The sequence below is a fragment of the Crassostrea angulata genome, chromosome 2 (genome assembly GCF_025612915.1).
Source record: "Crassostrea angulata isolate pt1a10 chromosome 2, ASM2561291v2, whole genome shotgun sequence".
Lineage (NCBI taxonomy): Eukaryota > Metazoa > Mollusca > Bivalvia > Ostreida > Ostreidae > Magallana > Magallana angulata.
Window position 1 is genome coordinate 50,004,243 of NC_069112.1, and position 17,996 is coordinate 50,022,238.

Below are 17,996 nucleotides of genomic sequence, written 5' to 3' on the forward strand. Positions count from 1 at the left end.
TCTAACAGATCTAATGCCACTTCAAAGTTAAATGATCATTCTCTGTGGCAATATATAAGATCTGTCTATCTTATTGGATTGTAGCGGATACCTAGCATGTGCATCGATAAATGACCATTTCATGGCAGAAAAAAAGAAACTCACCCTTTGTGTTTGGTAAAAGAGTGATACTATTTTAACGTCTGAAATGGTCCATGCGTTACGCTATCTTACCAGCTACGATTTCATTTTCGGATTTATGATGAATATTAATAAACCTCTGACATTCCGATACAAACTTCAAACCATCCATAATGCAGTATATATACGTGTTTGTCGTCAGATGACGAGCCATTGAGATCTGTGCAATCAGCTTCATTTCTTGCTTTTACAATAAGCAGTTCAATAATGTACACCGGTGTGTTGAATCATATTGCATGCCTAGAAGAAGATGGAATTGATTTACGGGAAATTTCGTGAATTAAATTAAGCCGTCTTTCAATGTACTTTTTCCTGATGAAAAATCAGCATTTCGGATTATCTGGCAATTTGTTGATTCCGAAATTTGAATTAACAAAACTAATGAAAGTCTATTGATTAACTCCCGTTTGTTGATTCGGATGTTGATATAGTCGTCTTGATTTCCTGTCTACCCGTCACGTGACACTGCTACCTGTGAAACAGAAGTTTTATACACATTTCACACATCAAACACAAATATCCGTGGAAAATTAAAAAAAAAATTCATGAATTTTGCTAGTACTTGTAAAGCTGGGGGTTTTGCGCAAATTCCCTTTTCCTTAGTCGTAAGATACCATTTCCAATTTATTTTTTTTTTCAAAGTAAAACAATTTAATAATGTTTTAATAAAACACAACGATATGAAAAACAATATCGCCATAAGTGTTGGGGTCTCGAACCTATAACATAAAAAGTACATGTTTTAACAGGTTATCTTATGTCCGGTGCTCTAAACACTGAACCTTTAGTCACACGAAAATTCGTTATTTAAATGCTATATGCGACTTTGGCCAATGACTTGTAACATTTTTCTAAAGTGCTCAATTGTTTGGATACATAGTAATATTTTTAACGTAAAGTGGGTCATCTCTCCACTTTGTTGTTAATTGATACTGGTCTGTTTTCCTTTAGGCCTTATCTAGAGTATGACATAAAGGACAGACCCACTTTATAAAAAAAATATAGGCACTGAAGTTCTAAAAATGACACTATTGAATGTTTTGATACGTGTACGCCAGTTTTAATCAACATATTTCAAGCATTGAACATTCTTATTTAAGGGTTAAGAATCGATGTTAAATAAACATTGTTTTGAATTATTATTTTTCAAATTATCAGTTTTGTTTATATTTTAGTTTTATAATATCCTTGATATAATAAATCACAACGACATTGATGTCATCAGTACTTGTATCCAGACACTACATATATGATCAAACGTTAATGTTGTTTTGGAGGATTTAAGTGTTCGAAATAGTTAAATGCATTAAATCTTGTTTACACAAGAAGTATTCCACCACTCGATCATTTCCTCCGAGAACTCAGACTGGGACGGCATTCACGATCCTCAGTGTACCGCGATTTATGGTAAATTCTAACAAAAGAACCCCGTGTCAGTATGAATATTTAATACGAGACAACGACCGAGAGCCGAGCCGACCATTCACTGGGTACTCTCTCTCATATCAATTTTTTTTTTGCTGTTTTATATTTCATCATAAACATTAAATAATAAACACGTGCTGATAATTTTACAAGTAGTAAAGATTTGTAGTTCCCTTTAATGACTTAATCAGGATTTTGCGGAACTAGTGCACATGCTTTTCTCTGTGGACAGACTAAGTCTTTGCAAATCTTCATATCTATGAAAAAGTGAAATCGTCAGAACCGATGAAAGTCCGCGCTTCAACCGACGTAATGACTAAAACATACATCGATATTTACACTTGACAGTGTTTTTGTCTGTAATAAAACTACGAATCAAATTTACATGTACATGTATAACGCATAGTCCAATTCATTCCATCAATGACGAAAAGACGTATTGTGGGGCGCAAGCGTGGTTTGCCTAATTGCATGACATCTCAATAATTTGATAATTAATTGAACAATTGGTGAATATTATATGAGTAGAAGTAATGGGAAATCATTCTTTGAATATTTTGAGGTGATTTAAGGACGGCGGACCCAATTCATTTCCACAATAGATTTTTTATTCAAATTTTTATATAATGTTAATCAGGTAATGGCGAGTGAAATTCAATAAAAAAATTACATCTTCATCGACATCCTTATTTTACTGGAGGCGTTTCAAAATTCGGGTACGAAAATCCTCAGATATGATAGAAAATAATGGGAATTTTCTGGGGTGTGGTATAAAAACTGATATTTTAAACATTCTGCAATAGATTTTTTACTCCAATTAAATTGTAACATTAGGAAGTCAAATAGCTTACCGATGAACAGAAAAAATGTAGGTCATCGACGTAATTTTTTGAGGGGTTGTGTCAAAGTTCACTGCATGGTTCATTTTTCTTCAGAAATATCATCGAAAATGGATATAATTAATTATTGCCTGACGTTACATTAACAGCTATATACATAAATATTGTTAGTTTAAGATATAAATTCAATATCTACCAGATATTAACACTATAAACTGCCTTTGGGCGTTTTAGGATTTATGAACTTTGGAAATATAACGGACTTGTCGCAAACAGAGAAAATTCGGACTTATATTCTTTTTCTTAATTTTTCTCCACTAAAATTATTTTGGCATCAAAATTGTGTTTAGTAGAATGAAAATTTTATTATTTTCTTTTATTCTGATGTACGTAATTACGGCAGTCATATTGAATTTGGTCCGTCGTCCTTAATACGGTCGGGCTTAATATCTATCATAAAACCTCTATAAAAGGCTTTATAGATGTATACATGTACAATACCTATATATAGGAAAGAAATGAAAGAGGAGTTGGGATAACTTTTAAACAATTGAAAATGACTTGGAAAAGATATAACGGAGGTCACTTATTTTTTCTCCTTATACGACTATAATTTTGTACTGAATGGCAATATTTGATAGAAATCGGATAAGGTGCTGACCTTACGCCAGCAGAGAGCGGAGGTAGAATAGCCTTGGTAACACTTGATGCGGGGCTCTCACATCATGGCCTCACTGTTTGTTTCAACATTGTTAAAAACTAATTGACAAGTAATAAAGAATAAGAGCCGTACAAAACGCAACAGAAATGGAGCTTTGTGGTGATTTTATAAAAGTATTGAGTAAACATTGATCTCGCAAGCTCATTATAACCCGAGAGCAATGAATTTCAATTTATGTAATAAAAGGGTATTCAAACGGATGAAAACGGATTACCCGAGCGGAAGTTTGGCTACAGCGCACCTCAGTCACAAATTGTAATTAAATACCAAAACAAAAACAGTGCCGGAATCAGTCCCAAGGGCAGGCGCTGACACAATGTAAAATCCATATTTAATTAAGGACCAATGATATTTTGGCTAGAAACAGTCATTAATAATGTTACGTTGCAAATCCACTGAACGGTGAAAATGATTTTTATTTAATTTTCTAATGTGATGTGCTTGTTAAAGTTCGTACAATTTCACTCACACGATGAAAATAATACTTTTTTTCACAAAAGTAATGTTACAAAAGTTTATCAGACCAGTGGTAGATAGTTAGTTTATAGGTAGTTAACTGATGGCGGCCTACTAAAGGGACGGCTGGTTGTTTTGTATGTATTTGTGACTGTTATTGTGTCAGGTGACCCGTCGATCTCTGAGGCAGTTTGAGACGGAAGCACCAGGGGTGACATTGTCGGGGTTGATACACGGAGACAGGCGAGCCGTACGTCTCTATCAAGTCGCCATGGCACCTGGCATTTGACCGCATTAAAACCGCATGTAGATCTCAGACCGAGGCTCACCTCCGTGTACTGTCTGTATAATTCACGGCAGAGTCTGTGTTCTTGTCCCGAATCACGCAACTCACAGCAGGAAAATCACAGTAGATCAAGGTATTGATCAGCTCCCACTGTACCCATAAAACAATTCAATTTCAATGTCGTTAAATTTCGGGACAGTTATGGCGACTTGCAATGATTTGTGGGAGCCAAGACGAGGAAACAGGACGTCAATAGCAATCATTGTCATCGTTATGCAGTTAGCAATTTAACAAAATGGAATTCTTCTATTGTTGATTGTCGGAAGGTTCTGATCTACGGTCTTTTTGGAACTTTCCGGTCTTTATGTGCCATTACTTTGTAGCTTGCAATGACAATCTACTGAACAAACCCAATGAAATATAATCTTACAAAGCAATTTCTCTTGAAGCAAACATCGAATATAGTTTAACTCGTTTTGGAAAACATGTATTACTTTGCATTGTTAGCAAAAATACGTGTGGAACCTTTTGTGAGCAATAATTATACAGATTTTTGTAGGGATGGAACTACAGCTCTACGGTCCGTCAACCCGAGTTTCCCGTAGAGCTACAGTTCTGCAGCTACGGCCTACCGGACAGCGGGTATCATGAAACTACCGTACAGATTTCAATTACTATTCCTAATCATTCAATTTTTCTGCGCTATTTTATTCGCTTTGAACAGATTTGTGTATATGCCTTTAAACAGATACATTTATTTTTACCAAAGTTACATTTTAAAATTATGGTTAAGAATACTGTTGAAGTATTTTTGGCATGCTTTGCAGATATGTTTAAAACTTAGGAAAAAAATACAATTATAGCTGAAAATTAACTAACTGTTTTGCATAATACACACCACAAATTACAAGCATATAATCTCTTAAAATTTATCTATGGTAATTGAGTAAAATTACTTTAAAAGTTTTGACGTTTCAAAGACAAAAATAAAGCAAACAAATACTATAGTATACAGATATCTGTTGGTATGAAGTCAGATATCTGAAAGAAGAAGTCATGCAGAGATCTTTTGGAACATTTATAAAGCTGAACATCTGTTATTATGATGCCAATGGTCTGTTGGTATGATTCCCGTGGTCTGTTGGTATGCACCAATGGTCTGTTGGTATCATTCCAGTGGTCTGTTGGTGTGATGCCAATAGTCTGTTGGTATGATTCCTGTGGTCTGTTGGTATGATGCAATGGTATGTTGGTATGATGCCAGTGGTCTGTTGATATTATGCCAATGGTCTGTTCGTATGATGCCAATGATATGTTGGTATGATGCCAATGGTCTGTTAGTGTGATGCCAATGGTCTGTTGGTATGATGCCATGGTCTGATGGTATGATGCCAATGGTATGTTGGTATGATGCCAGTGGTCTGTTGATATCTGTAGCTATCGACCAGGTGTGAACAGAGGTCATCATCATCAGTTTGTAAACAGTCAGATAAAGGTTAGTATTTTTCTCTTAGCTCGGGAGCGTTTATCAATTATTTTTTTTGTTGGTATTAAGTCAAGTTATTAAAGTATCTATCTATGTTGGAGTGTAGTTAGAAATTTAGTCAGAGATATGTTTGAGTGTAGTCAGAGATACGTTGGAGTGCAGCCAGAGATATGTTGAAGTGTTTTTAGAAATATACTCAGTATTATTTTAGAGTGTAGTCAGAGATACATTCGAGTTTAGCCGGAGATATATTGGACTGTAGTCATTGATATATTAGAGTACATGTAATAAGAGATTCAGTCAGATATATGTTGCTTTTTAGCCAGATATTTAGTCAGAGATACATGTACGTTGGAGTGTATTCATAGAAATGTTGAAGTGTAGTCAGAGATATAGTGGAGTGTAGTCAGAGTTATATTAGTGGTAGACTGGTAGTCAGAGAAATGTTGGTGGTAGTCAGAAATATGTTGGTGGTAGTTAAAGATATGTTGCAGTGTAGTCAGAGATGTGTTTATATGTAGTCAGAGATATGGTGTAATGTAGTCAGAGTAGTCAGAGATATTTTGGAGTGTAGTTAGAGATATGTTGAAGTGTAGTCAGAGATATGTTGGTGGTAGTCAGAGGTATGTTGGAATGAAGTCAGAGAAATGTTGGAGTGTCACTCCTGAGATGGTATGTTGTTGGTAGTTAGAGAATGTTGTTGGTAGTCAGAGATATGTTAGTGGTAAACAGAGATATGTTGGAGTATAGTCGGAGATATTTTGGAGTGTAGTCAGAGATATTTTGGAATGTAGGTATGTCGCCAAAAAATATGTCGTTCTTTTTTTCTTTTTTCCAGAATTGTATGTACGTGTATGTTGGTATTTATTTAGATGGTATAAAGAGACATACTGCCACAAATCTTTTGGTATTTTTGGTATTTCTTCTGTTTGTGGAAACACATACAAGTAGGATTACTTCGCCAAAGAATATCGCAACCAATAAAAGCGAACACGAGAAAACAGAAACAGCCATAGATCTTTACATAATTTATGACTCGATTCATATCATGGTCAGGGAACACAGCTTGTAATTAGAAATCAAAGGGTCAAATAATTGCCGTGTGACCATTGCCAGGGCTCAAACTATTGACATCAATGCTGGCTCAATTCTAGAAGGCTTTAACAAGTCAAATGGTAATGAGTTTCTTGGCACTGTACGTTTGGATGGAGATTACTTCGCTTAGAATTGACCTTGATGTTTCCTCTAGAATTGTTATAGATAAGTACCCTATCCCATAGACATTGATCTGATCCGTCACAGCAAGGCACAATAAAAACCACGCGACTCAAGAATAAAGTAATTAATATTTTACCTGAAAAGAATGATAAAGTGTTTCCAGGGCGTGCTTTATTGCTCACTTGAGACCGCCATTAGAAGAGTATTTTACGACAATCCGGACGTTTTGTTATGGAAAAGATTTCCGTGATAGAGAGGCAAAGCTTTATGGGTAATCGAAGTGGCTTATGGGAATTGTGCCTGATACTTAATCCATCGGTTTTAAGTTGTGATTGCAAAGAGTTCAGAGTGATGTTTATGATACATATCGTAAAAAAGAAAGTAAAACCACGCAATCTGTAAGTATTGGCCGGCCCCCGTCAGTGTGGTTCTCCCTGGTCAGACTGCCTATAATTACATCGACAACGGAACCATCACCTGTCGACAATCGCCCCTATATATAGAACAAGGGAGCTCGCCATCCTTCAGCACACACAGGGATATAAGGACCGTTTTCTTAAAATGATGAAATACAGAGTATATACAATGTATATGGAAATATTATTCCGTTTCTATAGTAGAAATGAACAGATTTATATAAAAATTTAAATAAATCTGTAGTTATACTCGAGATATATATATATATATACTTGTTGAAACACATTAAAATGTTCTGTCAGATGGGAAGAGATATTAGATGACAAATAGACGGATGACATAGTTACGGAAGCAAGCAAATAAGGGTTATTTTGTTATTTATATTCCGAACGGCCGACATATTTCTTTGAATTATCAAAGTTAATCATTCAATTTCCAATTTTAGTGTTGCGTATTGAACTTTACTCTTAGAATAGGCAACGCAATTCTAGGAAATTCGAACTTAAATCTTTTTTCAAAACAGTATAGATGGAATATTAAACATTTTACTCTTTGAATTAAAAAAAAGGACTTTAATTTAAAAGAAGTGAATAAAATAACATATAAAGTATGGTGACAGAAGAAGATATTCTATTTGATAACAACATTCCAAATTAACACATTCCTTATCTACAGTACTTGTAACTTGTCCTGTCTAGTCACTAGTCTCGACTAGTACATCGTTACATGGCCTGAGTAATCAATTGTCTTTACTAGTACATTGTAACTTGTCCTGACTAGTACATTGTAACTTGTTCTGATTAGTACATTGTTATTTGGCCTGTCTAGTCACTTGTCTCGACTAGTAACTTGTTCTGACTTGTACATTGTAACTTGGTTCGACTAGTACATTGTTGTTTGGCCTTTGTAGTCACTTGTCCCGACTAGTAAGTTGGTCTGACTTGTACATTGTAACTTATCCTGACTAGTACATTGTTACTTGTCCTGAGTAATCTCTTGTTCTGACTATTAACTTGGTCTGACTTGTACATTGTTACTTATCTTGACTAGTATATTGTTACTTGTCCTCAGTAATCTCTTGTTCTGACTAGTAACTTGGTCTGACTAGTACATTGTAACTTGTTCTGACTAGTAACTTGTCCTGACTGGTACATTGTTACTTGTTCTGACTGGTAACTTGTCCTAACTAGTAACTTGTCCTGACTGGTACATTGTTACTTGTTCTGACTGGTAACTTGTCCTAACTAGTAACTTGTCCTGACTGGTACATTGTTACTTGTTCTGACTAGTACATTGTAACTTGTCCTGACTGGTAACTCGTCCTAACTAGTAACTTGTCCTGACTGGTACATTGTTACTTGTTCTGACTAGTCTCTTGTCATGTCTAGTAACTTATCCTAATATTGCATTTTTATTTGGCCTGAGTAATCACTTGTTCTGACTAGTAGCTCGGTCTGACTAGTACATTGTTATTTTGCCTGAGTAATCACTTGTTCTGACTAGTACATTGTAACTTGTCCTGACTGGTACCTTGTCCTAGTCAGACTTATAACTCATGATCATAAAGGAAATTAGTTTGAACTATTCTAATGTAATGGTTTTGTCACAAAAATGTAAAGCAAAGATAATGGAGCAGATTTTGGATATCATATGATTTGTTCAATAGTTGTAAAATCGTACATCCGGCAGAAATTAATGTTAAGGGAGGGGGTTGGTTACAAATAAAATAGTAAGACAACTTCACACATCACATGTAGCAGGTTGATGTGCACTAGGATGGAGTTTAATGAAGGCCGACCTCGAGACCAAACAATTTTTTCAGTCGGAATTGGTGCTATATAAGGGCCGGTGGCGGGAGATCGGTCAATAGCGGCTCTGTGATTGGAATCAGTTGTATTGCTAATCAACTTTTAGTCTTAGTAATGTTGCTGTTTGATCTCAATCCACCACTACGAGTCCCCGTAGTTAGTCCGGGAGCCGGACGGTGATAATGATGGATGGCGGTGTGTTTCCGCGGGATTTCTCCTGTTTTCAGTTTATTGTTTGGACACGAAAGAACCCGCGCCCTGCTATCATGTGTGATCTCGGGGTCAGCACTGCTAGCATTGTTTGTTTTGTGGAACTACGAACTGGCTGGGGAAAAAGTCAGATTATTGACTTCTGAAATCCAACCTATTTTCATAAAGTTTAGAATTTTTGAGGGTAAAAAAAATTTAAGAGTTCTCTATGTTAGAAAGTGCGAAACAAGAAGAATGAACGATGTTCTTTAAGGTATCCCACTCCTCAATGTTGCTGTATCAAGAATTTCTTGAGAAGTATATCACTGAAATCTGTAGACAAAACATTCTTGAAAAATACAAAGATAATGGGGGTTAGTATTCATCCCTCTGAGATATGGCTCATTTAATTTGACCTTATTTCTAAAATGCAATTTCAGCATGAGTAGGATTGTTGTCCGTATTTTTGATTAAGCAAACTTATTTCTTCAAAAATTGTTTTCATTTATGCACAATGGTCACACTGAATTCTTTATGAATGTTGTATGATTATGAAATATTAATCTTTCTATGATGATTAAATATATACAATCAGATACATTTAAAATACAAGTATAATGATCATTTGCGCAATGAAATAAAAACGTGAGGAATAAGATACCTTAAATTGGTTTGCAAATGTCAAGGCAAGTTTTAAATCTAAGCATCATTAGTTTATACATCCGTTAAATTCAATTTAATAATGATGAAATGCTTTTAATTTTTTGAAAATTCTTATAAAGGAGTAAAAAAAAAATAAGGACGTACCACTCTGATAGTTATTTTTGTACAAATAGAGCCGGATCACAATTTGATAATTGGACAGTGATTCTAACTTGTCTTCTCGTTCAATGTGTCGAGTAAAATAACATTTGTCTGACTCGTTTTAAGATTATTAGCATGGTTATATAACATTGGTGCGTTTGAGATGCGAGGACAACATGACCAAGCAGACGAATTAAATAAACCCAGAAATATTTTAAAACATTTCGGTCTAGCTGACAAACTGTTAATTTAATTAAGTTCTCCTCTGATCTATCATATCCTTATTAGAATAGGTGTTACTGTAGTGCCGCGGTATCATCGATCGTGTAGCTAAATATAGCCACAGTTGTACATACGTGTACTATAAATCATTATATATTGAATGATATAGTCTCAAAAGACAATGAGTTGAAATAAATAAATAATATCGAATAGGTAACGGAGAATATTACCCTTTTTTGTTTTGTGTGTAGGTTTCGTATTTTCCACTGTTATATTTGGTGACCCCCCACCCCATCACCACCCCATCACCACCCCTTACTTCTTTCATCGAGATCAAGCTGTTAATTTTAAGTCATTAAATTAAATTACTGTACTCAAATAGAGTACGTCTTTGCTCATCTGAAAAGAAAGAAAGACAACTGTATACTGAACATATACAGGGGTTGTCGCTCTTGTTATAATACATTGATATATATATATATATGATTTCTTTCGTTTGAGGGACGAATTAGACAGAAATCAATTTCTACTTGGTATGATAATGAATTAATTATCCGGAAATATAAGGTTTTCATTCGAATACCTGTTTGTGTCACCTGGTTCTTAAGAACCGGTTTATTAGCAAGGCTATATAAAGAATTGCTCAGGTGTTAAATACCAGTTTAGGACGGCACGTACAGCGGGAAGGTTAAATTTTCAGAATTGTTTTATTAAAATAAATAAATCATGTGATCCAACTTTATGCCATAATTATATATGTGTACATTTAATATGCCAAATATTAAATAGCTGCAGCGTGTCGTTGCTAATTCCACACAATGTGTTGTTATTTACTAGTATCATAGTATTCAGCTTTCATTTGGAAAGTAATGAATGGATTTAAAGGAGAACAAAAAATATGTTACTTCACATATCAGAATAAAGCCTGCAGATTTGGAATATGATAATTAAAACCTTTTAAAAACATCGTTAAGTTACGATATAACTTTATATTGATACGGTATACATGCAGTGTGATTTTAATTGGATTTTATAGTTCGATCAAATAATACATCTTGTATGGGAAAGATTACTAGATTACTGCACAGTGGCGTCGGAACCAAATTGAAAGTGGGGGGGGGGGGGGGGGGGGTTATGCTAATCTCAGATATGAGGAAAATCCTAATCCGGGGGGGGGGGGGGGGGGGCTAGTATACCTGTGGCTCCAACATCTCAATATTTCCGTCTTTTCAAGGTAAATTTTGTAACAACCTGCGAGAAAAAGTGTGTGGGGGGGGGGGGGGGGCTATGATGCTATGTGCCTAATGGTTAGGTCTAACTTTGCAAAAAAAGTGGGGGGCTAAGCCCCCCCCCCCCCCAGCCCCCGGTCCCGACGCCTATGCTGCAGGTCATTGGAAGTTTATGTATGAATGATGACATGTTGTGATCTTGGACACTGTAGATATTTTGATATATACTAGACTTTGACCCGTGCACGCAGGGGTTGACATTGCATACGATATCCGGCAGTATATTGTTGACATTTGCATAACCAAACTTCAAGTCTACAATAATGCTATTAATTTCACTACACTCTGCTGAGTTGGAATAATCTAACTGTGTCTCGGGAAAGGCCTTAACCACAGTTAAAATGCCTCCCATATACACGTAATGTAACAGAAAATTGCAGAATCGCTCCAAAACGATTTTGGAGAATACAGAGACATAGATAACATTTTGTTTATGTCTCAGGAGAAAGTTGCATTGAATAAAACGGTCAAATTGTTCACAACAAACCATTTTGAAGCTGTAAATACCTTTCTTCCAAAAATTGAATTCTATAATTGCAGAATTCAACATATTTTAACAACGTTTACACACCATGTTGACATTTGAAACTCTCGGGATTTTTTATAGTAAATGCACTGTTTTTTAGTTATCTCCCGTATTTTCTTTGATGAACAGAAAAAATTCCAATGAAAATCAACACGCATTTGGTTTATCGTTTCCAAGTTTATCCATGCAAATGACATTGTGGAAACATAAAATAAAGAGCCTCCTGTGGTTTAGTGTGAATGTAATGCGCATGCGCAAGATTGTAAAATCCAAAAAATTCAGATGATTTCCGGAATTTTTTGAGGAATATTCGTTGATTATTAATTAACGAAGCTTGATTGGGAAAAAATAAAAACAAATTGGTAATCTTCAAGTACCAATGATGTTTAAAATATACTAGTATAAAACAAACGACAGTACTCTTCCGATTTATCGGTATTAAAGCTAAAAAATTCGAGTCTATTATTTTAATATAGTAGTATAGATAGATAGTCGTTACGCGGCACATTGCACAGTAACTTAGATCATTCTATAATAATATTGAATTTCATTTTAGAGGTCGCTTTTCAAAGCTACCTATCTCCCGTCTCATAGGCCTACCTCAAATTAGATTGCCAGAATTTAACAATAAAGAATTTAAAAAACCCTAATCTGTCTTAGAAATTGTCAATATTGCTATATTTTCATTTTATTGAAATAAAGTATGTTTACACAAAAGGAGTAAGGGTGACCCTACATGTCGAACATTTTTTCGCATAATTTTCAATATACTTAAATCAGAAAATATTCTTTTAAAAAACCAATCGATCAGAAAAACTTAAATTTGTGTGGAATCATCCACAGGTAGTGTAAATTCGAGATTGTTCAAATCTTGATTCCTGGGGTTAGGTTGGGGCCACAATGGGAGGTCGAATTTTTAGATAGGAATATATAGAATAAATCTTTAAAAATCCTCTCAAAAACAATTTGGCCAGAAAAAAATGAAACTTGTAAGGAAGCATCCTCACGTAGAGTGGATTTGTTCAAATCATGATCTCCGGGGTAATGGTGGGGGCCACGAATCGGGGTTGAATTTTTTTACCTCGAAAGATCTTAGATTATTCTCAATAACTCAAATATTTTAAAATACGGTATTACATGTACTTTTATGAAAGCATTTTGACATATTGCTGATTTTTAATTTTTAGACTGGGCCCCTGGACAATTTCTGGACCACACAAAGGGTTCATAGTCTGATGTAGTTTTATCCATATATACTAGTAAACAATTTTTGACGATCTTTTTGAGAACTCCAATGCTCAGTATGTGGTAAATCAATAAAACTTTCCTGTAACAAATGAGTCTCAATATTTAACATAAGAATATCTGGTGAAAAATTAAAAATATTTTTATGTGGAACGTAGTCTTCTACATTGTCCAGATATTTGTATATACATGTATCTTTTATTATGGCTATTGTTGCTCAGTGCCTCTTGTTTTAAATGTTGACAGGATATGTCCATGCAGCTATTAATGACATCCTTATTTACATGTATCTAAACAATCAAGTAAATGTTTTTTCCCATAACAGTTTTTGCGATTGGTTATATCCTTGTGTTTAACTTGCTTTGATCGTTTTGATGACTATGATTTTTTGTATTTCATGGATGGACTCTTTTAAAGTGGTACCAAGATTAAAAGGACAGTTATAAACTCAACAAGAGACAAAAGATAAATAAATGACTGTAGATTTTCATTGTGCAGTTCCCCTGTGACTTTTTAAACTTGTTTTACAAAGTGATTCCCAAAATTCTGCGATAGTTGCCATAATGGATGGATTCCATGTCTGTTATGAAAACAGAAATAAAACACTTGCGTGACAATCTAACTAGCTACTAGAAACATCATAATCAATATAATTATTTTGTTTTCAAGTTGTCTATTTAATACCCAGATTCTTCAAAAACCAAGCAGACAGTTGTGTGTGCAGTGTGAATGGAGAATCCCCTCTTGGTGACAAACCAGTACTGGCAGATTTAAACATATTTTATTGATTGCTGGTTGGAACAAAAGGATTGGGCACAAGTTCTTGAAACTTAGAACGCCCTTTCTTACATACTGGCTAACAGAGCAAGATTTCGTGTGGTTGCATGGTTATAATGTCCATGAAGCTTTCTACCAAAATTGTGAAATTCATAGCCCCTGGGTCAGGGGTTCTGGCTCTAGGGTGGGGCCAATATGGCCATATAGTAAAAATGTATTAAATCTTAGAAAATCTTCTTATCTATTCCTATAAATATTTGTTATAAACTAAATGCATAATAATGATGTCCATGAAGCCCTCTACCAAAATTGTGAAATTCATGGCCCCTGGGTCAGGGGTTCAGGCTCTAGGGTGGGGCCATTATGGCCATAAAGTAAAAATGTATTAAATCTTAGAAAATCTTCTTCTCTACTCCCATATATATATATATATATATATATATATATATATATATATATATATATATATATATATATATATATATATATGTTTACCAGGAAGTTCTCTACTAAAATTTTAAATCTCTTGTCCCCTGGAATATGGGTTTTGACTCTAGGGCAGGGCTAAAATGGATGTATAGGTTTTATTGCATAGAATGTTTAAAAATTATCTTCTTTACTCCCACACACCTGAAAGGAAAACTGAATTCATGATTTTGTAGACCAGATCTTTAAGTTTTTCGCCAAAATTATAGGTTTCATAGTTCTTTTTGAAAGATTTCAGGCAGGGAGGTGGTCGTCATTACAAATTTATAATTTTTCTACTCCAGAATGAAACCTAATTAAATGCATATATGAGACTCCTCGACAAGTTTGTGTATGGGTTATATGCTACTCAGGTGACCGTTAAGGCAAATTGGCCTCTTGTTAGTTTACATAATTTGTGATGATAAATTTGTTGATAAGAAATCAGAAAGCTCACCATAAAAATATCAATGTGTATTTTTACGTATGCCTATTTTCAACCCCAAAGATATTTTCATTGCGAATTATACATGCTTTTATGCAAATAGAACCAAAAGATGATGTCATTGTATAACGCAACCACGCAGTATCACGGTACTACTATTTGATCTCTTTTCTTTAAAACTATTAGTAGATTTATTTGTTATCATAATAAACTAAGGTTTTTAACTCCCACTTTGGGCCAGAACTCAGTAAATGCTTTTATCATTAAAAAGAAAAACCACTATATTAGGATTAACACGACATAAAGCGTTTATGCTAACCGCCTAAAAAGGGGGAAAACCCACAAATAATTGCAAAAGTTTTAAAAAAAACCAAATCTTTAACTAAATGGTAGCAATAAATAAAACCACAATTTCTCCTTGTATTATTAATAGCACAAAAATAACGCGCTTGTTGCCAAACTATGTTTTACATGGTTTTGAAATGGCAAAATATAAACTTGGTAATAAATTGTGTTTTCAGTATTTGCTTGGGTTAACGGAAATAAGATCCAAAACATTTTCATTTAAAACAAGAATTGTTAGATTATTTCCAACAAATCTTATTTTAGTAAATAAATGGTTAGTTCTTTACTACGCCAATTTATGAAATCGGATTATTTCAGGAATAAAGTATATCCAATTCTGAATAGTGCCTGAAAAGATTGAAACACTTTTGACCTCATAAACTGAAGGATAAAACAGTAACGGTATCTTTGTCTACTGAGCACCAAATAAGATTTTTAGAAGGTACATTTATACATATATCATGTTATGAATCACGACTTTGGTTTCACATCAAGACTAAAGGGTGTAAAATGTCTGTATCAAAGCATCCGGCGTGCATGAAATATTTATATATAACACTCTGGGCTTTACGGAATGTCGTCTGATTGGCTTTTACGAGTCGTTTTTTGCATCCACTCTTTTCTGTTTACGAGATTTCATCTGACCACGGTTGAACTTAATCAAGATGGACCAGCGCTTTAGATAATTTGTACGAAGTCCAATTTCTTTACAAAAAAAAGGAGAAGAAGAAAGAAAGAGAATGTATTAGGCACCCTTCAATCTCATGGTAACAGAAGCGTTTTCATGCATACGAAATCATAGTGTTGTGCAGAAGACAATTACTGATAGAAGCATACGACATGATGGATTGCGTCAAATCTAAATGAAGACTTTAAATGATCTCTCTGAATGCGGCGTGGCTTAGTCGGGGATTCCCGGGCGCAGTACTGAGTACACGGACCCTTAATCAGATTGTTGCGGGAATTGCCTTAATTGTGAATCTTCTTATTATAGAATTATTCTCCGTGTACATGGGAGTCCAGGAAATCTTAATTATTCCCACAGAGGGAGGGTTCACACTTGGGCTGCAGATTGAGTCTCATCTCTAGAACATCCTCGTTACTCACAGAGTTAGAACATGGAGACAAAAACAGAGAGGAACATTTGCAAGCATTTGACATCGTTTGGGGAACGAAAGTCAATCCTCTCTTCGAAAACATTTTGTCATAAACTTCCTCATATTACAGTTAGAGAGCTATTTAAAGTTTCATTATATTTAGACACAATATAGAGTTACATCATTACTAGCAAGAAAATTGTGTTAGTGCAGGCTTTTAATTATTTCTAATCTGAGAAATTGGTTGACAATGACTCGGACCGAAAAATGGTCGCATGCTGTAAGTGTCCAGCGGGATAAAAATTGGATCACGGAATAAAATTTATATAGATGATTGTGTTGAGGTCGGAAGAGGAAATGGAATAAATGAATATTACATGAGAAGAACTACAATTTCTCAGTACTGTATTAGAGAAAGCCAAATACAATAAAGTTATAGCGTTAGACGATCATCCTTAACTAGAAATAGAAGGGGACGAGTCTAGTCGTTATATTCAGCAGAAAGTGGCACCCAATTTGCGATCGTAAGCTGGCTTTTAGGAAAGGATGTCCCACAGAATATTAACAGCAATTGACAGACTCTCCGGAAATCAAGGACATCACGTGACTAAGTACCGTCTGATTGGAGGAAAGTTTTTTTTTATATCTTAGACAACTTGCAGGCTCTCAGTCATGTACCGGTATATATTACAGTTGAAAACCAACAGAAACGCAGAGAGTAAATGGATTTAGTAAAACGGGAGTACTGAGGAAACATAATTACTGATAGATGTGAGCAACGGGGGTTGTAAGTTGTAACACGTAACTAAATTATTGTTCATGAAAATTGGTGTCAACATAATGTCGGATAGAATGAACGTCATGTCTGGCAGTGGGTGAGGTTACGATGGCATGACGTCACAATGCGGCTGACCGCCGGACGACTAATATTGGGGTTTGTTCCCTTGCGGATATAGTGTTGGTCCCCTTTATTCATCTCATTCCATTAACAGTCTTCGTTATGTAATTATTGGAGATAGAGCGATATGATCCTGTTTACCAATACAGCACCGTGTACACCGGACCAGTGCCGCCTGGACTGTCACTCCTGATCGGATACAGAGAGCTAAACACAATGGACGCGACTCCTCAACATGGATCGACGTGGATTTCCGCGGTGACTTGTATGACAATACATACCGCTGTGTGCATGTATTAATTATAAACTTTGGAGGAAAAAAATCATTGATTTGACGAATGGATTAGAGATTTAAATCTGCGTGCACTGCATCAAAATAAACAGTCTAGAAGGGTAAAATGGGTCCAAACCGGAAGCGAGTTACACATTTTAGCGAGTTGGAGCCTGTACAGATACGCATGGACGAACAATTAGAAGCCGAAAAAATGGAACCGGAAGTGGCAACGACTGTAAAGGTAGGTCCACGGCGAGGGAGAGTTAGATTAGCAGGTCAAGAAAAGTTACCTTTCCCATCTGTCACAACCATTAACTTAGGCCTAGTGACTGTAATCTATAAACAGTCTATAGATCTGTACCATTAATTAATATTAATAAAACGCCGTACAAAGTATAAGCAAGAAAAAGATTTTCTATCCATGGCGTAAAAACGTACTGTATCTTACAGATCGATTAAATTAATCATTTATAAGAAATTTAAAGGTTAGCAGTGTGGGTGTTGGTGATCAAGTTGATCATATTTAATGCTTTGCCTGTCAATAAATATCTTCATTCATGGGTTTTATCGATATTTCTCATATT

General features: G+C 35.1%; 1 protein-coding gene across 2 annotated transcripts in view; it reads left to right on the top strand.

Moving 5' to 3' along the window:
• The window catches only part of LOC128171315 (potassium voltage-gated channel subfamily H member 7-like), a 55,742-nt gene that overhangs the window by 11,145 nt on the left and 26,601 nt on the right, over positions 1-17,996 (top strand). Inside the window, exon 1 of one of the 2 annotated variants that reach the window (XM_052837081.1) lies at positions 16,950-17,653. The exons of the other annotated variant lie outside the window; for it this stretch is intronic. Coding sequence (XP_052693041.1) covers positions 17,537-17,653 — 117 coding nt within the window. The 5' untranslated portion in view covers positions 16,950-17,536. Of the gene's footprint in view, positions 1-16,949; positions 17,654-17,996 lie in introns of those variants that run through there. 2 annotated transcript variants of the gene reach the window in all.